The 25265-nt window shown below is 43.4% G+C and overlaps 1 protein-coding gene across 3 annotated transcripts in view; it reads left to right on the top strand.

The window, feature by feature from the left end:
* The window catches only part of cables1 (Cdk5 and Abl enzyme substrate 1), a 179175-nt gene extending 154486 nt beyond the window's left edge, over positions 1-24689 (top strand). For 2 of the 3 annotated variants that reach the window (XM_080194968.1, XM_080194967.1), the window contains 3 exons: positions 5413-5519; positions 18410-18617; positions 23406-24689. In XM_080194968.1, the coding sequence (XP_080051094.1) occupies positions 5413-5519; positions 18410-18617; positions 23406-23546 (456 nt within the window). In that variant the 3' untranslated portion in view covers positions 23547-24689. Of the gene's footprint in view, positions 1-5412; positions 5520-18409; positions 18622-23405 lie in introns of all 3 variants that reach the window. The other variant, XM_080194969.1, reaches the window with a different exon arrangement.
* The last annotated feature ends 576 nt before the right edge of the window (positions 24690-25265 follow it).

Raw genomic sequence — 25265 nt, 5'->3', positions numbered from 1 at the left:
GTGGAGAAAAACTGCAGCAGGCGACGGTGCAGAGGGACCTCGGGGTCCTTGTGCATGAGTCGCAAAAACCCAGCCTGCAAGAGCAGCAGGTGGTCAGGAAGGCGAATGGGATGCTGGCCTTCATCACGAGGGGGATTGAATATAAAAGTAGGGAGGTCTTGCTGCGGCTGTATAGGGCATTGGTGAGGCCGCAGCTGGAGTACTGTGTGCAGTTTTGGGCGCCGTACTTACGCAAGGATATTTTGGCCTTGGAGGGAGTGCAGAGGAGGTTTACTAGGCTGATGCCGGAGTTGAGGGGGTTGAGCTATGAGGAGAGGCTGAATAGATTAGGCTTGTACTCATTAGAGTTTAGAAGAATGAGGGGAGATCTCATTGAGACGTATAAGATGATGAATGGGATGGATAGGATAGAGGTGGAGAGACTCTTCCCACTCAGAAAGGATATTAGGACTAGGGGGCACAGCCTCAAGATAAAGGGGGGGCGGTTTAGAACGGAGTTGAGGAGGAACTTCTTCACTCAAAGGGTGGTGAATCTCTGGAATTCTCTGCCCGTTGAAGTGGTGGAGGCTACCTCGCTAAATATTTTTAAGAAGCGGGTTGATGGGTTTTTGATAAGAGAGGGGATTAAGGGTTATGGGGAGAGGGCGGGAATGTGGAACTGAGCCACGACAGATCAGCCATGATCTTATTGAATGGCGGGGCAGGCTCGAAGGGCTAGTTGGCCTACTCCTGCTCCTATTTCTTATGTTCTTATGAACCCGGCAAGGAGGTGGGTGTGGATCACGCTACTCAGCTCACGCCTGTCTTTACCAAATTTTCATGCCCGAAAACAGGCGCAAGGCGATGGTAAAATCAGGCCCAATGTAAGCCTACTTGTTGACGCGAATGAATAATTTTTTAAGAGAATGAAAGAATTTGGGGAGAGAGAGACTAGAGGCAGGGAAGAGGAGGAGGTCTTGGAAGGTAGAGGTAGTTACCTTTGGTTTATGTGATTAACACCATAACATGGAGTTAGAAACTACATAGTTGACTTTTCTGGGGCTTGTAGCTGCAGATTTGCAGAAAGGGCAAGGCTGTGAAGGAACATGAAAATAAGCCTGGTGATCATCAGATTGATTCAGCTGAGGCACAGGGCAAGCAAAGCTAAACAAGGGCAGGACTAGTGATATATGGATATCAGCAGATTTAGCCTGAGTGAGCAATGGAAAGATAGCCAGAATTGGTGGCAGTAAAGACCAGGAAGGATGACTTTATCTTTTACTGAAGTTGAGCTGCAGGAAGTTTCTACCCTGGACTTGATGTCCATCAGCCAGCATCCACAATCCTTTGATGGTGTGGAGCACAAGTGTTGAGTGTCATCAGCATTACCCAGCTTGGCAGGGGAATGGGAACAAGGATATAACATTAGAAAGGAAAAACAACTGGTGTATAAAGGATTAGGAGAGGCAAGTAGCAAACAGTACAGTAAGAAATAGGTCTGAGATAGGGTCAGAATAAGAGGGAGTGCAATGTAACCTAAATTGGGTTGATAGTATATGAATGTAAGAGTGCAAAGTATTACACATGTTGTTGTTGAGCTGCAGGGGCAAATAGCCACTTGGGAATATGATGTTGTGACAATAATTGAGACCTGGGGTTAAAATAGCAGGACTATATTTTCAATGTTCCTGAGTACAGGATGTTCAGGAAAGATAGGAGAGGAAATAAAAGAAGAATCACCAGATTGGTTTGTGTCAATATTACAATGCTTGAGAGAAACAGAAGATAGGAGCAGGAGGAGGCCATTTGGCTCTTTGAGCCTGCTCTGCCATTCATTACGATCATGGCTGATCCTCCAGCTCAATTGTGTAATCCTGCTTTCTCCCCATAAGCTTTGACCTGTTCGCCACAGTGCTATATCTAGCTGCCTCTTGAATATATTTCAGTGTTTTGGCATCAAATACTTCCTGTGGTAGAAGATGTCCCAGAGGGTTCAATGACAGAAACAATGAGACAAACTTGTAAAGAACTTAGCAGTACAAGAACTAGCTTAGTGATAATAGAGGATTTTATTTGCTATCCCGTCTATATCAGGATCATTAAAGGCAGAGAAGAAGAAACATTTCCAAAGTGTGTTCAGGAATGTTTTCTTGATTAGTATGTTTCCAACCAATTTATTAGTAACAAGTAGGCAACAATGGAGGAAGGGGTTGCTGGATCTGATTATTGGGTGGGTCAATTAGATCAAGTGTTGGTCGGGGAACATGCGGGTGACAGTGATCACAGTTTCAGAAGCTGTAGGTTAGCTATGAAAAAGAGCAAAGAACAACCCAGCGAAAAATTGATTAACTTGTGGAGAGCCAGTTCCAGTGGGGTCAGAATGTATGTGGCTGAGGTAAATTGGGATCCAAGCTGGGCTGATCAAACTGTAATGGAATAATGTGCATTTAATGAAGAGATGGGTTGGGTATAATTTAGGGACCTTCCAAGGAAAGAGAAAGGCAAGGCAAAAAAGGTAGAGCTCCCTGGAGGACGCAAGAGATAGAAATAGAAGATGAAGCAGAAAGAGAATGAGTGCATTTGACAGATAGCTGGTTGCCAATGCAAGTGAGAACCAGGTTGACTATAGGATGTTTAGAGGAGAAGGGAACAAAACAGGAAGAGAAGCAAAGTGAATATGAGAAGAGGAGACAGCTAACATAAAAGGGAATCCAAATTTTTTTGATAAGCATATAAATAATTTCTAAAAAGTGGGAGGAGGAGGGTTTGGGCTGACTAGAGACCAGAAGGAGATCTGTGTTTGGAGGTGAGGGCATGGCTGAGGTAGTGGATGACCATTTTGCATGCATAGTAATTAGCACTGCTGCCTCACAGGGACCTTGGTTCAATTCCTGGCTTGGGTCACAGTCTGTGCCGAGTCTGCATGTTCTCCCTGTGTCTGCGTCCTCCGGTTTCCTCCCACAATCCAACTAACATGCTGGTAAGTGCATTGGCCATGCTAAATTCTCCCTCAGTGTACCTGAACAGGCGCCAGAATGTGGTGACTCGGGGATTTTCGTAGTAACTTCATTGCACTAAGCCTATTTGTGATACTAATACATAAGCTTTAAACTGTTTTTATCAAGAATGCTATCAAAGTCATTGTGAAAGGTGGGAGAGTTGAGACACAGGAGGAGTCAAAATATGATGGAGGAGCTATTAGAAAAGCTGATTCAACTTGCTCCATTAATCCTGATCAACTTTTAAATGTGGAAATTGGAAAGGTACTGATCATCATCTTCCAGTCTGTGGTGGTGCGTGAGGACTGGAGAATTGCATATCTTATAGTTCCATATACTGTACAGATGCAAAGAGTAAACCTAGGAACTATAGACAAGTTATTTTAATCTCTGTGGTGTGAAAACTTAAATAAACGAAATTTAAGTGACTTTTGGATAAATGTGGAGTAATTAAGGATTTCAAGGCAAAGTGTGCTTAACTCAGATTGAGTCTTCTGATGTGACAATAGTCAGGGTTGATGAGGGCAATGCAGTTGATGTGATGTATATGAGCTTCCAAAAGGCATTTGATACAATGCCACATTATCAGCTTGTCAGCAAAGTTGGAACCCACGGAATAAAAGGAACAATGACAGAATGAATACAAAGTTGGCTGTTCGACAAGAAGCAGAGAACAGTAGTAACAATTATTTTTGGAATGGAGGAAGATATATAGTGAGATTCCCCAGGGATCCCTGCTTTACAAAAAAAGTAATGTTTATTTATTAGTCACAAGTAGGCTTACATTAACACTGCAATGAAGTTACTATGGAAATCCCTTAGTTGCCACACTCCGGCACCTGTTCAGGTACACTGAGTATTCAGCATGGCTAGTGCACCTAACATCTTTGGACTGTGGGAGGAAACCAGATCACCCGAAGGAAACCCATGCAGACAGAGGGAGAACACACAAGTCAAGAATTGAATTCAGGTCCCTGGCATTGTGAGGCAGCAGTGCTAACCACTGTGCTGCCGTGCCGTGGATTTGGGACTAGTCAAGTTGCCTTTACAGAGAGCTAGTATGGATGCAACTGGCTAAATGATTGGTTACAGCCCAGAAGAAATTTTATGATTCTACAACTGGAAATCAATGTTGTTACCAGAAACTGATGTTAATAATGAACGGAGGCACCAAGATCCCTGAGGTACAACTGAAAGAACTGTGAAAAACAGCGAATGTGTTGAGGTGGATAGGAGCAGGAATGTCGAATGACAGTGGAGGAATTTGATGTGACCAAAAAACAAAAGCTGTGCAAAGATTATGAAGCCCAGACCTGGATCAGGAGCAACAGACATATTGGAATGGAGAGTCCTGATGCTTTGAGTTGGTCATAAACCACAGTGCAAGGACTCAACCAAAACAAAACAGGACTGCTTTTAACACTGCTCACCTGGTAAGACTGGGTTCATTATATGCTCTGTCCAATTATGCACCAGAATTGTAATTTGGGGAAAAGGCTGGAAAAACTCAGCAGATCTGGCAGCATCTGTGGAGAGAGATACCAACATTTTGAATTCAATATGGCTCTTCAAAGACATTGATGCCAGACCTGCTGAGTTTTTCCAGTTGTTTCAGATTTCCAGCATCTGCAGCATTTTGCTTTACATTAATGTGTTTGAGTGTACATTTCTGTGAGTAAATGCACATGTGTATGTGAGTCAGTGTGTGGGGAAATTGCTTAAGAAAAACCCCTGAATTATTAATGGTATGAACTATTACAGGTGCCTGTTTTCCTGACTGTGAGTGGCCTGTAAACTCGCCACAGATGCTGCCAGACCTGCTGAGTTTTCCCAGCATTTTCTGTTTTGATTTCAGGTTTCCAGCATCCACAGTATTTTGCTATTATTGTATTTTGGGTGGCACGGTAGCACAATGGTTAACACTGCTGCTTCACATGAAAGGGACCTGGATTTGATTCCCGGCTTGGGTCACTGTCTGTGTGGAATTTTCACATTCTTCCCATGTCTGCACATTGGTTTCCTCTGGGTGCTCCGGTTTCCTCCCATATTCTGAAAGACATGCTGGTTAGGTGCATTGACCTGAATAGGTGCCGGAGAGTGGCGACTAGGGGAATTTCACAGTAACTTCATTGCGGTGTTAATGTAAGCCTTACTTGTGACGACTAAATAAACTTTAACTTTTATTAAAAGCTCATCATCAGAAATTGGGCCACTTTTGGCCTGTTTGCAAGTTAAAATCAGTCCCTTTTTTGGTAGCAAATAGTTCACCAAACCCGAACTGAAAATAAAAGAATGTGGGAAATACACATCAGGACAGGTCAGCACTGGTAAGAAAAAAACAGGTAGGTTGACACATTGGATGTGCATGAAGAAGTTAAAGAAGTCATAACTGTGTCCGTGTAACTTACTAAGCCAGTCTTTCTTTTTCCTTTAGACTACAGTGATTGAATATGTCAAACCCTGCGATCTGAAAAAGGATATGAATGAAACTTTCAGGGAAAAGTTTCCCCATATCAAACTGACCCTCAGTAAAATAAGAAGGTAAGCAAAATAGCCTAGCTGTAAAGTTCCTTTAATCATCCATGGAATGGTAGATGCCACTGGCAAGTTTGTTCTTATTGCCCTTTCATAATTGCCCTCAAGGAGGGGTGGTGAACCAGCTTCAGGACAACTTGAATGTTGCTCAGAAGAAGGACATATTGTTGAGGCTTTTCATGTTGCTTTCGGCAGGAAAGTACTGTGCGGCAGAGGGCAGTTATGTTGCTGTGGATCAGGGATCACAAACAGACCAGACTAAATAAAGATAACAGATTTCCTTCCCCAAAGGACATCCAGCGAACCAGATGGGTTTTTACGACTTTGTTACATGGTCATCTTTCCGGGCACCAACATTTAATTGCAGATTTATTTATTTTTTATTCAGTTGTGGCATGTGGGCGTTGCTGGCTGGCTAGCATTTATTGTCCATCCCTAGGTGCCAGAGGGCAGTTGAGAGTCAACCACATTGCTGTGAGTCTGGAGTCATATGTAGGCCAGACCAGGCAAGGACGGCAGATTTCCTTCCCTAAAGGACATCGGTGAACCAGATGGGCTTTTCCAACAATTGACAGTGGTTTCATGGTCACCAGTTTATTCTTAACTCCAAATATTTTTTATTGAATTCAAATTCCACCACCTGCTGTAGTGGAATTTGAACCTAGGTCCCCAGAATATTAGCTGAGTTTCTGAATTAATAGGCTGGCGATAATGCTACTAGGCCATCTCCTCCCCTAACTAATTAACTCCTCCTAATTAACTGAATTTAAATTCCCCAGCAGTAGCACTGGAACTTGAACTTGTGTCTCCAGATTTTTAAAAAATTAATTCAAGGGATTTGACCATCATTGCCTTTCCCTAGTTGCCCTTGAGAAGGTGGTGATGAGCTGCCCTCCTGAACTGCTGCAGTCGCTGAGTGTAGGTACACCTATAGTGCTGTTACAAGTGAAATTCCAGGATACTGACCCAGCAGCAGTGAAGGAACGGTGATATATTTCCGAACCAAGATGGTGAGTGACTTGGAGGGGAACCTCTAGGTGGAGGTGTTCCCACGTATCTGCTGCCCTTGTCCTTCTAAATCTTACTAGTTGTTGGATTGGAAAGTGTTGCCTTGATGAGTTCCTGCAGTGCATCTTGTAAACGGTACACACTGCTACCACTATTTGTCATGGTGGAGGGAGTGAATATTTGTGGATAGGATGTCAATCAGTGAGCTGCTTTGTCCTGGATGGTGTCGATCTTCTTGAGTATTGTTGGAGCTGCCCTCATCCAGGCAAGGAGAGTGTATTGCCTCGAATTCGTGACTTGAGCCTTGTAGATTGTAGATAGGCTTTGGAGGGTCAGGAGGTGAGTTACTTGCTGCAGGATTTCTAGCCTTTGATCTGCTTTGGTAGCCACAGTATTTATATGGCTGGTAACCCCATGATATTGATAGTGGGAAATTCAGCGATCATAATATCATTGAATGTCAAGGAATACTTGGCAGACTAGGCCTGGATATTGTCTGCATATTGTTGCATTTGGACAAGAGCTGCTGCAGTATCTGAGGAGTGAATGATGCTAAATATTGTGCAGTCATCAGAGAGTCCCCACTTCCTTATTTGGGAGCCCTTGGCCTGGAGCACTCCCCTGAGGAGCTTCTGTAGTGACATCCTGAAGCTGAAATAACTGACCTCCAACAACCACAACCATCTTCCTTTGAGCCAAGTATGCCTCCAACCAGTGAGCGTTTTCCCCTGATTCCCACCGACTCCTGTTTGCTAGGGCTCCTTGATGCTGTATCCAGTCAAATGCTGCTTTGATGACAAGGGCAGTCATTCTTGCCTCAACTGTGGAATTCAGCAGCTTTGTCAATGTTTATCAAGGATATAATGAGATCAGGAATTAAGTGGCCCTGGCAGGGTAGTTATTGCTGAGTAGGTGCTGGTTGATAGCATTGATGACCCTTTCCGTCACTTTGCTGATGGAGAATGAACTGATGGGGCAGTAATTGGCCGGGTTGGATTGGTCCTGTTTCTTGTGTATGGGACATAACTGGGCAATTTTCCACATTGCAGGGGTGTTGTAGCTGTACTGGAACAGCTTGGCTCAGAGTTGTGGAGCACAAGTTAAGTTGTCTGTACTGTTGCTGCAACATTGTCGGAGCCCATTTTCTTTGCAATATATAGTCCCTTTAGCTGTATCTTGATATCACGTAGAGTGAATCAAATTGGCTGAAGACTGAAATCTGTGATGCTGGGGACCCCCAGAGGAAGCAGAAATAGATCATCCAGTCGGCACTTCTGGCTGAAGGTTGTTGCAAATGCCTCATCAATTTCTTTTACACTGATGTGGTGGGCTCTGCCATCATTGAGGATGGGGATATTCGTGGATCCTCCTCCTCCTTCATTAGTTATCATTAGTTAAATCCTCTGGGTTTAAAGTCCAATAGCACAATCATTATGCAACCATTTCCTTAATTTTATCTCTTCAGAAAGTCTAATACACAGTCCACATAAGACAGGAGAAGTTTATGGATAAGTTACTGCTGTCCAAAGATGTGCAGGATAGGTTGATTGGCCATAACAAATTGCCCCTTAGTGCCAGGGGGATTAGTAGGATAAATATATGAAGTTACAGGAATAGAGCCTGGGTGGGATTGTTGTCCGCTCAATGGGCTGAATGGCCTCCTGCACTGTAGGGATTCTATAATAAGTGCATCTGATCTACAGTGACTTCTGTTTGAAGATCTTGGACTTCCCCATGCGGTGGTAGATTCCTCATTATTTAAGTATGTCCAGGCTGAGTGAACTCATCGTCTTCTGTGGGCCGTCTCACGTCCAAAGGGTCCCATGTGAGATCAGTATGGATGTCCACAGAACTGGCAATTGTAATTGTTGGTTGCAGACTGAAAATCACAGATTGGAGTGAACAATTTCAGCTCCTTTAACCCTACATCACTTGGGCCACAAATGCTGACGTGCAATTTGAACTTCATATCTGTCGAAAGGAGATTTGGGAATTATCGATTTTTTGTCAGATGAAGTATCTAGCAGGGCTTTTGCTCCATTAAGGCAGAGAGTGGAAATTGTTTCTTTGTGCCTGTGTTGTTTCCTTTATTTAAGAAAATACATGTGGAAGTATGGCCGCTTTGGTGGTGATAAACCCCAGTGCAAGGCCCTACGTGATTCATCGTTTTTTTCCTTTCAATTGTCAGCCAAACTGCTTCTTCCCCCCCAGAGCAGCCCAGTCAATCTGCAAAGTGGATCTGACAATGATAATAGGCTTAGAAAGGTTTGTTTACGGTTCATGTCCTTGTTCATGCCATTGGTAAAGCAGTGAGAATCCTGCAGAGGTAGTTTAAGTGACTTAACAATCACAGCGAGAGTTCAGCTTCATTCCACAGCGTCTAAAATATAACACTGGCAACATCATTCTTGTTAAAATTGTCAATTCTTACACATTGCTGTGATAGCACAGAGGGAGACGTTGGTTGGGCTGTCTCTCACCTGAGATGGCTTGAGGCCTTGACATAACCTTTCGTCAGAGCCAGTAAAAATTTATTAGTCCAGCCAAAAGAAAGCATAATAGGAGTTCTTAAAAATATCCCTTTGATTTACTGAGCGTATTTGTAGAGCGATTCACTCAGTTATTGTCCAGGAATAGTTTCCTCACTATGCTGCATTTCAGAAGTCCTGCTTCCTACTAATCTTCAGGGTTAATGGGATGAAATTCAACTTGGAAGGCTGTAAGAAATGGCCGATATTGCCTTTTTATCTTGCCACAGCCAATTTTCTTTCCTGTCGCACATACTCCAGGCTGTTTAGATGGATTTCACTATGCAGCATTCCAACCTGTCCTTGTGTGTTAAGCTTCGCTTGTTAACATTCAATTCAATTCAATGTTATTGTCATTGTATAGTATACAAATACAGCAAAAAGTGAGCTTGCAGGCTCCCAAGATACAAAGAAAATAGCAAATGCAAGTAGTCATTATAAAACAATGCCAATAGTCATTAAGTGTATACATGCATGTTGCACAATACTCATCGTTTGGGAATATGTTAAAGGATGGAGTTCAGCTGGGTAACAGCTCTGGGGAAGAAGCTGTTCCCAAACCTGGTCGAACAGGCTTGAATGCATCTGTAGCACCTCCCAGATGGCAGGGGGGTGCAAACAGTCTATGGTTGGAGCAGGAGGGATCTCTAGTAATGCTGAGAGATCTCCGCATTCAGCGTTTGTGATAAATGTCCTGGATGGCTGGTAGCTGGGTGCCGATGATGTATTAGGCAGTTTTGACTACCCGCTGCAAAGCTTTGCGGTCAGAAATGGAGCAGCTGGCGTACCACACTGTAATGCAGTTCGACAAGATGCTCTCTATTGTGCCCCGGTAGAAGTTTGAGAGAAGCTGGGGGAACAGGTTGGCTCCCTTAGCCTCCTCACTAGGGAGGAAGGCTTAGCTGCACCTATACTTCCAATGTTAACATTGTCCATAAATTAACTTCATGTAAATATGTTGGCCACTGCAGTGCAAGAGGAGGTTAGAAAGCCGTCACAGGAATCTTAGCCTGCTGATTTGAAATGCAGATAGCACCTAGCGGCAGTAAATGAAATTAGTGATGCTGTGAGATTGACTCTTACTGATTGTGATGTTTCTTTCCTGACCAGATGGTCATGAATCCAAATCCCAGGTTTTTCTTTGCCACATTTGTGACGAGTCAGGTTGCCTTGGTTAAGTCCCAAAATTGCTGGCAGTGGAACATGCCAACTGGATCCGCGTGGCACATTTTATAGCATGCTAGTGTTACCTCCAGTCTGTGCTGACTTTGGGATTTAAAAGAAAATGAAGATAGCAGGACTTAAAGATGCCCAAAGTACCAAGTCCCGTCTCGAGTCCCAGTGATACACATTGCTGTGATAGCACAGAGGGAGACGTTGGTTGGGCTGTCTCTCACCTGAGATGGCTTGAGGCCTTGACATAACCTTTCGTCAGAGCCAGTAAAAATTTATTAGTCCAGCCAAAAGTCCCGTCTCGAGTCCCAGTAATTTTAACTCAATGTAAAACAGATAGCTGAATTGTCAGCACGACTTTCACAGCTCCCCACCCCATCCCTGATTTATATCCACGTGCCTTTCCAATAGTTATCAACAGTGGCTACATCTAGGTTTCAATTTTCACTCAGTTGTGCACGTCAAACATAACCTATTGTTAAGGTGCATAAATTAATGGTTACAAACAGTGAACTGCATCTATCCAAAGCAATGCACTCTTCAAAAAATGACCTTATGCTTCTGATAACCAGAAGATATGTCATTTTCATAAATGACCTGGATGAGGAAGTGGAGGGATGGGTTAGTAAGTTTGCCGACGATACGAAGGTTGGTGGCGTTGTTGATAGTGTGGAGGGATGTCAGAAGTTGCAGTGTGACATAGATAGGATGCAAGACTGGGCGGAGAAGTGGCAGATGGACTTCAATGCGGATAAATGTGTAGTGGTCCATTTTGGCAGGTCCAATGGGATGAAGGAGTACAATATCAAGGGTAGGACTCTTAGCAGTGTTGAAGAACAGAAGGATCTTGGGGTCCGGGTCCATAGGACTCTTAAATTGGCCTCGCAGGTGGAGGATGTGGTCAAGAAGGTGTATGGTGTCTGGCCTTCATTAATCAAGGGATTGAGTTTAGGAGTCAGGAGGTAATGCTGCAACTTTATAAGACCCTTGTCAGACTTCACTTGGAGTCCTGTGTGCAATTCTGGTCGCCTCACTACAGGAAGGATGTGGAAGCTATTGAGAGGGTGCAGAGGAGATTTACAAGGATGTTGCCTGGATTGGGAGGCATGCCTTATGAAGATAGGTTGAGGGAGCTAGGTCTTTTCTCCCTGGAGAGACGAAGGTTGAGAGGCGATCTGATAAAGGTTTATAAAATGTTGAGAGGAATAGATAGGGTGGATTCTCGGAGGCTATTTCCCAGGGCTGAAATGGTCGCTATGAGAGGACACAGGTTTAAGGTGCTGGGAAGCAAGGACAGAGGAGATGTTAGGGGTAAGTTTTTCACTCAGAGGGTGGTGAGTGAGTGGAATGGGCTGCCGTCGGTGGTGGTGGAGGCGAACTCGCTGGGGTCTTTTAAAAGACTTCTGGATGAGTACATGGGATTTAATGGGATTGGGAGTTACAGATAGTTCTATGGCCTGGTAGGTATGGATGTGATCGGTGCAACTTGTGGGCCGAAGGGCCTGTTTGTGCTGTAGTGTTCTATGTTCTATGTGTTATTTATGGTATTTCCATTTTCACTCATCCTGTCCTTTTCCAATCTTTAGTCACACTTCCATGTTAACCTCTTCATCACTGTTATTATAGAAACACTCCAGTAATTTTCCTTGGAGTCCTCCTGATTGGGCACTGTGCTCTTGGTGAAAATGTCAGTTGCTTGATTTACCCGGAGCACTTGCTGGAATTTCTCCAAAGTGACAGTGGCCGATCGGAAGAACACCTGAATGACTAAGTCAGTCTCAGTGACCGATTTAATCATTCAGCTAGTTTGTCTATAATCTTTAACTTTGCTGCTACCTTCCTGCCACTAAGAGGAACTAAGTGGCACACACACATACACACACATAAAGCAACATTGCGGTGCTAATTCATTGGCCTGAGAAACAACACTGAGCAAAATCTCAGCACTTCCAGTGTGTACTACAAACACGTAAGCTCTGGTTGCTCTTAGACTCAGATCACTAACACGGATTACTGGTTTCCATGCTGCTGGGGAGATAACAGGTGTAATATAGAAATACAGAAAGCAAGAGCAGGAATAGGCCATTCAGCCCTTCAAGCCTGCTCTGCCATTCATTTATTATCAAATAATTATCAAATTCAATATCCTGATCCCACCTTCTCTACCCCATATTCTTGATCCCTTTAGCCCCAAGAGTTATATCTAATTTCTTCTTGAAATCAGATAATGCTTTGGCCTCAACTACGTTCTGTGGTAGTGAATTCCACACATTCACCAACCTCTGGGTGAAGAAATTTCTCCTCACCTCAGTTCTAAAAGGATTAGCCCTTATCTTCAAACTGTGATCCCATAGCACATTTTCTTAACCATGCTTACTGATGGTATTGGTATGGTTCAGTGACGGACAACCTAGGCTAGTGAGTGGGCAGCATGAGTGGCCCATCTTCGTCTCAGTGGGCTGCAAGATTGAAACCATAGGGACAATTCTCCCAGAAGTGCTGAATTGGCAGGAAAACTGTTCTAAATCCCAACTGTTCTGTCAGTTGAGTTTCTTACCTGAATCTCTTGGTGCACTGAAAAGTTCCCAGTCGTGAATATTATTAAAAACCCAGGGGGGGCGGGGTCTATTGGCGCTGGGGTTTGACCGTCCTGGAGCTCTACGCATGGCCCCAAACTGTCAACCTCCTGTTTGCTGGCCATCCCAATCACTGGCCAGCCATGGACCACCACAGTGCCGCCCCTTCACCCCCCACCCCAATCACGGCCTGATGGCAGCCCCCACAACAATTCCTGGGCCTCCCCACTCTGTCGCAGAGCACCCCGAAGTCCAGACCCCACCCCCCCCCAGCAGTGCTGATAGCCCCCACACTCCCTTCACCCTGGCAGACCACCACCCCCCAGCCTGCCCTCCCTCCATCCCAGATCGATCCTATCTGCTGAGGGGCAGCGCCACCCCCACCAATTGTCCCTAGGCCCTGCCCACAGTAAGCCTTGCCCCCTTGGCACGATCCGATGCCCGGCGGGCAGTTCCAAGGTGCCCCCTAAGCATGGATATTTTGCTCCTTAGGCAGTGCCATGGGGCACAGGCTGGCATTGCCAGGGCACCCATCCCAGGGGGCATCACCTCCCACCGCCCGACCTCCTGGGCCCCGATTGGCCCCCCCCCCCTTTCATTCCGGCAAGATCTCCTGCTAGTTCCCCAAACGTGAGGAACTAGTCTGAACCCCACAGGAATGAAGTCCTCCTGGCAGGGTTGGAGATTTGTAATCACCTAATATGCATATTTCAAACAGATTAAAAACAGATTTAAATTACTTACCTGCCTTCCTGCCGGTTTCCAGCAGAAGAAGACAAAAGAAATATTTACACTTGATTGACTGAGAGAGCCCCCCTCTGCATCCAATGTTGTGTGAATTCAGCACACACCTCACTTCATGTGCCCTTGCTTTACACACAGATCACTTCAGTCATACTGATGGGGAAAAACGCTATGTGGATGGAAACCACCAGAATGTGGCAACTCTGCATGTGGGCAGCAGTCAACAAAATGTCTCATGGGGGCCACACTCAGAACCCAGATGGCCCACAGGTTACCCACCTCTGCGTTGTTCTTAACAAGACTTTTCATCATCATCTGAAGGATTGTTGCCCTTCAGGTTGCAAGGGTTACTGTGATTCCACACCTTTGCATATCACAGCTGCTCCGCTTTTAATGAAATTGTGATCTGCAAGTAAGCCTAAGTGGCATGGTGGCACAGTGCTTAGCACTGCTGCCTCACAGTGCCAGGGACCCAGGTTCCATTTCTGACTCGGGTCACTGTCTGTGTGGAGTCTGCATGTTCTCCCTATGTTTGCGTGGGTTTCCCCTGGGTGCTCCGGTTTCCTCCCACAGTCCAAAACACATGCTGGTTAGATGCATTGGACGTGTTAAATTCTCCCTCACTGTACCCAAACAAGCCGTGGAGTGTGGTGACTAGGGGATTTTCACAGTATCTTCATTGCAGTGTTAATGTAAGCCTACTTGTGACGCTAATAAATAACCTTAAAAAACCCCTTGTTATACCAAGTTGTATTAGACTAATTCCATCCAACGTGTCCTCTTATTCCCATCCTCCTCATCCAGGTCCCTAGGAATGCATTTGTACTGTTTGCCTCAACTTCTCCTTGTGATGGCAAGTTCTGCATTCTTACTACTCTCTTGTGAGGTCTCTCTTTAAAATCCTGATTTATTCGTAACTGACTTGTATTTCTGACCTTCAGTTATGATCTCCCCACAATTGAAAAGAACATCTTTATGACTATCCAATCGAATCCATTCAAAACTTCAAAGACTCAGTGTAGCACAAACCTAGGCAGCTGTAGTGTAGACCAGTTAGCTTGACATTGGTGTTTGGAAAGACAATAGAACTCTGAATCAAAGATGTAATAAAGAAGCATCTAGAAACAGCAGATTTAAAACAAAAGGTATTTCAGAACACATTCAAAAGGGAAGGTCATGTTTGACCAGCTATGTTATTAAATTCTTTGAGGAGGGAACAGAAAGGGTAACGCTGTCAAAATAATTGCTGGAAACCTCCAGCTGGGATTCTCAGTGCTGCTGCAGTGAATAGAGGTTTAGCTGAACACTAAATTCTCCGTTCTGGCTGGCAGCAGAGTGGGAAAGAACAAGATCAGAGAATCCCGCCCATATATTTTGATCTCCAATAAGCCTTTGATAAGTACTTCAGGTACAATTCTGGTTAAGTAGCAGAATAAATAGTAAATTGGCTACAAAATGGAAAGCTAACAGTATGGTTTGAAGGTAACTGCTATTAAAAAGGGAGGTGGAGAGAACATAGAATTATAGACCAGTCAGCCTAACGGCGATGGTGGGGAAAATGTTAGAGTCCATTATCGATGATTTGAGAGCAGAGCACTTGGAAAACAGTGGCAGGACTGGGAAGAGTCAGAATGGATTTACGAAAAGGAAATCATGCTTGACAAATCTACTGGAATTCTTCAAGGATGTAATTAGTAGAGTTTCAATTGGGGGGTTGGTGGGATGTAATGGGTGTAACAATTCAGCTATCTATTCTACACTGAGTTAAAATTACTCGGGACCAGACATTTGGGCATCTTTAAGACCTGCTATCTTCATTTTGTGTGCTAAACGGAAACAGTTGGCTTCAACAACATTCAAGAAGCTCAACACCATCCGGAATATAACAGCTCACTTGATTGACACCACTTTAAACATTCACTCCCTCCACCACCAACGCATAGTGTCAGCAGTGTGTACCATCTACAAGATGCACTGTAGCAAATCACCAGGGTTCCTTCGACAGCATCTTCCAAACCCGCAACCTCTAACAAGGGCAGCAGATGTACAGAAACATCACCACCTTCAAGTCCATCTGGAAATATATAGTCGCTGGGTCAAAATTCTGGAGCTCCATCCCTAACAGCACTGTGGGTGTACATGCACCACATGGACTGCAAGAGTGTAAGAAGACAGCTCACCATCACCTTTTTGAGGGCAGTTGGGGATGGGGACTAAAGATGCTGGTCTGGCCAGCGATGGCCACAACCTGTGAAAGAAGTTTTTAAAAAGCAATGGCGACTGTGCAATAAAAATTTACTAAAGTGTCACCAGAACTGAAGGGCTATACCAGTCATGAAAAGGAAGCATTTTGGGGCACTTTTCTGTGCTACTGTATAAATTGTGGGAAGCTATTATCTTCTAAGGGGCTGAAATTGATGATCTGGCATAAGTGAGCTTTTTGTGCCACACTGTTTATACAATACGCTCCAGTGCAGTTATACATCTGAAATGTGTGTTACTGAATAAGTATGTGTAGTTGTCTGCATAAACTTGCCTTTGGATGGTATTTGCTGCTATTTGCGTTACAGGTGTAGCCTTTTATAGGAAAGATTACAGAAACAAATAACTAAGTGCTACACTGATTATACACCATGACTATGGCTGGTACACGTATCCAATAGCTCACTTACCAGCTGATGTTCAAAGCAGCCTATCTGATTACCAACACGACAGCACAATAGTTAGCAGTGCTGCCTGACAGCTGCAGGAATCTGGGTTCGATTCCTGGCTTGGGTCACTGTCTGTGTGGAGTTTGCATCTTCTCTCCATATCTGCGTGGGTTTCCTCCCGTAGTTCAAAGATATGTGGCCGCGTTAAACTGCCCCTTAGTGTCCCGGAATGCATAGGTTAGAGGGATTAGCAGGGTAAATATGTGAAGTTACAGGGGTAGGGCCTGGGTGGGATTATTGTTAGTGCAGACTCGATGGGCCAAATGCCTTCCTTCTGCGCTGAAGGGTTTCTATGATTCTGTGATCCTCAGCCGTCCGAGACTGTCCAGATGTTGACCAGATGATGACCCAGGTGGTTGAGTACAAAGAAAATATTCAATACTTCAGAGCTGTAGCGAATGTAAATCAAGGAGATTAAGAAGTGTCTTGGACCATCATATCTCATCTCTGTCTTTCATCTTGGTTTATATATTGCCAAGACTTTTGACTTACAACCCTGGCCAACAAGTCATTCCAAGCATTCATCACTGTATTTGAAAAAGTTCTTTGAAATATTTTCTTATCACTTATTTGAATTTATAACTCCCCTGCTTTTACTTTGCTAGGTTAGTTTGATGCTTTTTGTTTTATCTACAGAAGAGTAAATTATTATTTTTTTGAAACCTGCTGTGCTGATATCAAGCACACCCGTACCTCATGCCAGGCTGGATTGTACTGAGGTGGTGGAGAAGCAGGTTGTTGTCAGAGGTGGCATTGTACATTCTTGCTGCGAATTGTCTGGGCTTCTTCACACATCCTGAAAAAGCCCCACAAGGCTGTCAGAAGGAAATGTGAGGACTGATGGGAGTGGGAACCTGGAGAACGGGGCTGGAGGGGAACAACAAGACACCGGGTTGCGTGCATTCACTGAGAGCCAGAGCAGCCCAGCTGCAGGGATCTACTACATAGGCTGGGCTGGAATATCCCAGACAATCACGGGACTGGAAAATCCCACCCAAAGTCAACGGACCTTCAGCTGGTCCGACACATTTTCCATTGGCGGGGACAGAAATTCGCAGCCGATTGTTTTTAACTTTCAGTTTTAGTTACAGAATGGAGTCAGCTATTAAAACATCTACGTTTAAAAAGCACCTTTAATGTAGTTTTTTAAAAAAAATTCAGAAGTGTTTCCTGGATTCATTATCAACTGAAATTGACACCAAATCTCACAACACAGCATTGGAGTAGGTGATGAAAGGGTTGGTCATTGTGGTAGATTGTAACAACCCTTGGTGGTGTTTGGTTGATCTTTTAATTTCAGTTTATCAGCTTTCTAATATCAATTTCTCATTGTGTGCGTCTTATCATTGGGCGTGGGTGGCATGGTAACACAGTGGTTAGCACTGCTGCTTCACAGCGCCAGGGACCTGGGTTTGATTCCCAGCTTGGGTGACTGTGTGGAGTTTGCATCTTCTCCTCATGTCTGTGTGGGTTTCCTCCGTGTGCTCTGGTTTCCTCCCACATTCTGAAAGATGTGCTAGTTAAGAACAGGTGGCAACTAGGGGAATTTCACAGTAACTTCATTGTAGTGTTAATGTAAGCCTTACTTGTGACTAACTTGTCAGTTTTGCGGCTTGGGTGTGATGTAAACTTAAAAGGCTGATTTTCAAAGCTGCTGGTGCTTTCACAATGGAAAGTTGTGGAGGGACCTTGTGAACTGTTTCATTGTGTTTACCCCAGCATTGATTTTTTTTAAACTGACTCCTTTATTGGAGTTATCAGTTTACACACTGCTTTACATGGTACTTAGAAATATAAGCATTTCGCAACATTTCCTATTTACTTGAGGGTTTGGCAAATAACAGATCTTTTGGTTTTGCTAATGATTCACTTAGGAAATTCCAATTTATTATGAAAAACTATGTTTGAATTTCCGATTTGAAGTGTGTTTAAGAAATCTCATATACATTGTGATAAATTGCGAGTACAGCCAACACTAAGATGCACACAATGAGAATGTTGAATCCTGTTGTTCCATATGCTTCAGTCTTACATGACCTGCTCAACCAAAGCAGAAAATGGGACTCTCTCACTCATAAATAGGTATGCTGAGTGCACACATGCAGCTTTTCGAAGAGGTTACTGAGGGTTACTGATGGCATTTTTGCTCTCCACAGTTTGAAGCGTGAGATGAGGAAGTTGGCGCAGGAGGAATGTGGCCTGGAAGAGCCAACTGTAGCCATGTCCTTTGTCTACTTTGAGAAGCTGGCCCTCAAAGGGAAACTGAATAAGCAGAACCGAAAACTCTGTGCAGGCGCTTGTGTTTTACTAGCAGCCAAAGTAGGCAGTGACCTAAGGAAGCATGAAGTCAAGCACCTAATTGACGTAAGTACGTCCGAGCAGACAGAAGGGCTTTCTCTGCATGTCCGTTCATACTGTATTTGAAAAATGCTTTGTGCTAATTAGGAAAGTTAATAGACTGCTGTCATTTATTGCGAGGGAAATTGGCTACAAGAACGAGGAGGTCATGCTTCAGTTGTACAGGGCATTGGTGAGACCACATCCGGAGTACTGTATTCTTCGTCATTGGTCTTCTATTAAGGAAGGATGCAAATACATGAGAAGCACTTCAAACAAGGTTTACTAGACTAATGCCAGGAATGGGAGGTTGTTTTATGAGGAATATTTGGACAGGCTAGGCTCTTAACTACTGTCTGGAATTTAGAAGAGTGAGAAGTGATTTGATTGAAATCTTTAAGACTCGGAGGGGTATTGGCAGGGCGGATGTGGAGAGGATGCTTCCTGTAGTGGGAGAATTTTGAACTCAGGGTTACTGTTTAAAAATAAGGAGTCGCCTGTTTGAGATGGAGATGAAGAGTCTTTGGAACTCTCTTCCTCAAAAGGCAGTGGAATCAGTGCCTTTGATTATTTTAAGGCAGAGGTAGATAGATTCTTGATATGCGGCGGGAGAGGTGAAAGGTCATCAAGTAGATGGGAGATAACATTTGGGAATGGCAGAGCACGCTCAAGGGACCAAGTGGCTTACTCCTTCTACTTGAGAGGAAATGTTACTGGATGCCATCACTCACTGTGGATAACTAAAGACACAAGATGGAAATATCAGTTCCTTCAGCGTTCAAAAGCGACATTAGAAAATTGTTGTCAAGATAATATCTAAATCCCATTTCACTTAAAATAGAAATGCAGCCTGAGTAGAGGCAGAGCATCTTAGAGCACTTTCAAGGATAGTGGACAAAGGAAGACACCAAGCAGGAGGAGAAGGGAATTAACCAAAACATGAAGAGATGAGAGGATGGAGAGAAAGTGTTTTGTAGGACTGTGTTCATAGATTGAGGAGACAAGGTGGAGGTAAAGGGAGAGAGAGTTAGAGGGAGAGAGAGTTTCAGTGATGGTGGTGCAGGTATCAAGCAATCAACCAGGGTCAGAGAATGGTGGATTGGTATCATCGCAATCTGACCCACACTGAAGTAACGCCACAACACAAGGAGGGTTGGTGGAAGTAAGCAACAGGTAAATAATTTGTTTATTTTAATAACTTTACATTAGATCAAGTCATTATTAAAAATCTTTTTTTAAAGAAAAGAGTAAGCTTCGTTGGTTAAATACAGAAACTTTAATTAAATTGAAGGGGTAGTCAGGGAAATGGAATTGAGGCCACAGTCAGTTTATCACAGAGCAGGCTGAACAGGACAAATGGCCAACTCCTGCTCCTTATTCATATTTGTATGTTTGTAAATTAATGAAGCTAGTTAGATTGGAACCATAACTGCCGCACATTGTAATCCTGGACAAGCATTCCATAGTATCTGCATCTCAAGGAACTTCAGATCAGAGTTGTTTGGCTAGGGGAAAGATAGAAACATAGAAAATAGAAGCAGAAGTAGGCCATCAGCCCTTTGACCCTGCTCCACCATTCATTATGATCGTGGCTGATCATCAGTTCAGTATTCTGATTCTCCACATATCCTTTGATTCCTTTAGTCCCAAGAAATATATATCTTATTTCTTCTTGAAATTTCACTGTGCTTTGCCCTCAACTACCATCTGTGGTGATAAATTGCACACATTCACCACTCTCTGGATGAAGAAATTTCTCCTCACATCAGTCCTAAAAGGTTTAACCCTTATCGTCAGACTATGTCCTCTAGTTCTGGACTCCCCACCATTGGGAATATTCTTTCTGAATCTACCCTATCTAGTCCTGCTAGAATTTTATAAGTTTCCATGAAATCCCCTCACTCTTCTAAACTCCTGTGAATACAATCCTAACCGACGTAGTCGCTCCTCATATGAGAGACTGCCATCCCAGGGATCAATAGCATTCCCTCAATAGCAAGAACATCCTTCCTCATATAACAACACCAAAACTGCATACAATTCTCTAGATGCGGCCTCACTAACGCTGGAAACAATTGCTGCTGGTGCGGATGGGTCTACAAGGTAGATGAGCAAACTGACCATGACACCATTAGTTCAGGAGGCCATTCAAGCTGGAGTGAAAAAGGAATGTGGTACTGATAAGGGACAGTGTAGTTAGGGACAGTATGGTCAGATGAATAGATATTGTCTTCTGCAGACATGACCAAATTTCTGAAGATTGTGTTAGCTTCCCAGTGCAGCAAGGAAAATGTCAAGGCTGGAAACAAGAATAGCGATTTAGGGATGAGTTAACAGAGTGAACCAGGAAGGGAAGAACTTAATGATGTTAAAAGGCATTAGTGATTTAGATGACATCATAGAAGAAGTGAAAACTTGTAAAGCTAAAGATGCAGGAGGAAATACTGATTTGTGTTTTGCGAAGAATAGAGGTGTAGACTATTTTCTAAATAGAGAATTCAAAAATCTGAAACGCAAAAGGACTTTGGGAGTCTTGGTTCAGGATTCTCTTAAGGTTAACTTGCAGATTGAGTTGGTGGTTAGGAAAGCAAATACACTCATTCACGTGGACTAGAATACAAATGCAGGGATGTACTGCTGAGGCTATATAAGACTCTGGTCAGACCACATTTAGAGTGCTGTATCTAAGGAAGGATGTACTAGCCATGGAGAGGGTCCAGAAGAGGTTCATGTGAATGATCCCAGGAATGAAAAGCTTGACGTATGAAGAGCGTCTGAGGATTCTTGGTCTCTACTCAGTAAAGTATAGAAGTATGAGGGGGGGCTCTCATTATTACTTACAGAATACTGACAGGCCTGGATAGAGTGGATGTGGGAAGATGTTTCCATTAGTCAGAGAGCCTAGGATCAGGCTCAGAAAAAAGGGACGACCCTTTAGAACTGAGATGAGAGGGGGTGAATTTATGGAATTCACTGCCACAGAAGACTGTGGAGGCCAGGTGTTTGAGTGCATTTAAGACAGAGATAAGTTCTTGATTGGTAAAGGGGTCAAGGGTTACAATAAAAAAGCAGGAGAATGGAATTAAGAAACTTACCAGCCATGATTAAATGGCAGAGCAGACTCAATGGGCCGAATGGCCGCCTTTTGCCCCTGTATCTTATGGTCTTATGCAGACTTGCATCAGTTCGAAGGGACAAAGAATGCCACAGGTCACTCATTACCTGTGGGATTCTTCATTGATCTGAAAGAATATCAGGATTGTAAGAATTAGGAGCAGGAGTTGGCCATTTAGCCCATCAAACATGCTCCACATTCAATGAGATTATGCTGATTGGATTGAGGCCTTAACTCTACCATCCTGTCTGTCCCCCAGAACCTTTGACTCCCTTGTAGATGAAAAATTTGCCAACTCAGTCTTGAATATATTCACTGACCCCAATTGCCATTGCTGTCTGAGGAATAGAGTTCCACGGACTAATAACCTTCAGAGAAATGATTTCTGCTCATCCCTATCTGCTGATTTTTAAACGGGGCCCCTGGTTCTAGATTGCCCTGAGCCAAGTTTGTTTCTCTCTACTATATTGATCTCATTCTTTTAGCAAAGCTATCCCACCCATTTTTTTCATCCTGTCCTTTTGAAATGTCAAATACCCTTGAATACTCACTCCCCAGCCTTAGTCACCTTGCAACCACATCTTTACAATTATTATAAATGGACAGGCAAATGGCAGATAATTTAATGCAAGGTAGGTAGATTCCTACCTACCTTGGTAGGAAGACTGTGTAAAGATGGGCTGAACGGCCACCTTCTGCACTGTATTATGCTGTGATGAAGGTTTTATCAGCAATGGGGAGAGGGGCAGGACTGAGGCAGATGGCGTTACAGAGATGAAAGAAAGCAGTGTCATTGGCAGGTGTAGCTGAGGAAGCTGAGCTAGGGTCTGAGAGATCCATTTCTACACTTGGTGAAGCTTGCCAAACAAGTTCATGGAGGTAAGACCAGAGATATGTAGTTGCCAATAGGAGAGGATGAGAGAATAATTTCACATTCAGCAGGAGGGAGTAACAGCTCCTCTAGGTTTTAATATCAGGCAAGCAGTTGGGCAGAGGGGGTACCGTATAAATAAAGAGGTCAAGAATGGAACCTTGGATTCAAGTGTTTCAAATAATTATCAGCACATATGAGAGCAAATAATCTCTGCTTTTAGTATGGGCTGAATGGGGCCTCTAGTGTTTCAGTGCTACATGTGCTATGTGCTACATTAAGTCACAGAGGGAGGGAAGGCTCCAGCCCTAATGAGATGACCTTTATGATAACATAATTGTTTGATAGTGATTTTAAGATGTGGGTGGCTGTCATAAGAATCATAAGAACTAGGAGCAGGAGTGGGCGCTTTAGCCCCTCAAACCAGTGCCGCCATTTAATACAATCACAGTTGATCTCATCTCCACCTCCACTCCACTTTTACATTCACCTTAGCCCTTCAAACTCTTCCTAATTAAAAATCCGTCCAGCTCTTCCTTAAGTTTGCTCAAAGACCCGTTATCTACCACACTCTGGAGTAGTGAATTCCACACACTCATGACTCTCTGAGAGAAGTCATTTCTACTCATCTGTTTTAAATCTGCTACCTCTTATCCTAAAACTTTGTCTCTGGAATCAATCTAGTGAACCTCCTCTGAACTGCCCCCAATGCAACTGCAACTATGAAATCTTATTCTCGATTTCAGAAAAAGTACAAAGCGCATTGTGTGATATTGACTGTGCAACAAAAGTGCAATGTAACACTTGTTCTCCATTTCTGTCTCTGCAGAAACTGGAAGAGAAATTCAGACTTAACAGGCGTGAACTGATAGCATTTGAATTTCCAGTGTTAGTGGCCTTGGAATTTGCTCTTCACCTCTCTGAAAGCGAGGTGCTGCCACATTACAGAAGACTCACCCAGCACTCCTAGCCCAGGCTGTATATCCAGCTGGAGAGGCCCAGGTTTTCGCAATGTGTCCTCTCCCACCACCCCCACCGATGGATCTCCGAGTGCTGCTGGAAGTAAACTGATTACGAAGAACTTTAGAAGATTGGAATAGCTTTCTGTAACATATGCGTGTACTGATAAGCCACCGCATAAAACAAACACATCTATTTTTATATATCCGCTGATGGAAATGCACTTTCGTGGCCCAAAAATGTAGCGTTGATGTTTTTCTCAGTCAAGATTTCTGAACGTGATGTCTATTTATTTGACATCACTATCAAATACTGAACAACAGTTAAATTGTGTTTTAATATGAAGAATTTTGAAGAACAGTTTCGGTTATTGTTCTGTATTATATATTGAATTATCATAAGTTTGTTTCTTAAGGAATTTACTTCAGAACACTGACAACTTTTTCCAGTATTACCAAACAGATTAGAATGAAAAAAAGATTTGTTAACTTTATACATTTGTGTATGAAGCTGTTTCTTTTCCTTGCCCACATTACATTTTTACAAGTGTCCCTGTCATGGGGCACTGCTGAATGATGGCGATGAGTAAGACTGCACTCTTTAGTTTCCTAAACATGCTCTATGTTAGAGTTCATACTGAGCACATTTGTAGTGCTGTGTTGAGGTTTTAGTCTTAAAATAATAATAACTCTTTGTTGAACCATTGACGTAAAACTGGCGTAAATCCGATTGCTGGATTTTTTTTCCCCTCCTCCTTACCTGGCATTACTTTTCCAGTGTTTAATTATCTTTTGATAATGCTTGACTGATGAGATGTTTGAATGATGAGCTTTTGCACTGTTAGCTAATGAAAACAAGCCATATTTTATCAGAACAAACAAGCACAAACCTAGGCCAGTATCTTGTTCCTGCATTCCGTGCTTTCTGCTGGTGTTTTAGAACACAGGCGATGAATTGTTCTGTAAGATACAAACCGGTTCAACAATGTACAGGCCTGCCAAGCAGAAATGCTGAATGTACAAACACAATGAACCCAATTTCCCCAACGGCAATTCCGATTTCTCATTTTCAACAAATTTTATTCACAAGTGAATTCCAGTTCGTACGCATTTTTCATGTTAAAGGTCATATACTGTACACCTTATACTGTCGCTTTGAAAACTGATTTATTGAGTAAAACAAGTTGTTTAAAACATTTGTTTTTGTAAATGTGGTCTATATAACACAGCAGCACCGATCTATACAGTTTTCTATCAAATCAAAACACTGATTAAAAAGTTGTCAGAAAATTGAGGTGTATTTTGGAAATGCTACTAGAATTTAAAAAACGAAAACTGTCAGTCTTGCCAAAGTGGCATCTTGAGGATCACCCTTGTGAAAGTAGTAGCTGTCTTGTGCACTCTTCTTCCTGTGCTCGGCTCCTGTGGGGAGTATCAGCAATGACTAACGTTTGGGAGGTGGACTGTTTTATTGTTCTTGCTGCAGCTGTATAGGGCATTGGTGAGGCTGCAGCTGGAGTACTGTGTGCAGTTTTGGGCGCCGTACTTACGCAAGGATATTTAGGCCTTGGAGGGAGTGCAGAGGAGGTTTACTAGGCTGATGCCGGAGTTGAGGGGGTTGAGCTATGAGGAGAGGCTGAATAAACTAGGCTTGTACTCGTTAGAGTTTAGAAGAATGAGGGGAGATCTCATTGAGACGTATAAGATGATGAATGGGATAGATAGGATAG

Source organism: Carcharhinus amblyrhynchos, chromosome 8, assembly GCF_965287045.1.
Source record: "Carcharhinus amblyrhynchos chromosome 8, sCarAmb.v2.hapA, whole genome shotgun sequence".
NCBI lineage: Eukaryota > Metazoa > Chordata > Chondrichthyes > Carcharhiniformes > Carcharhinidae > Carcharhinus > Carcharhinus amblyrhynchos.
Note: the sequence above shows the minus strand (reverse complement) of the source record. Positions and strands in the feature narration are given on the sequence as shown.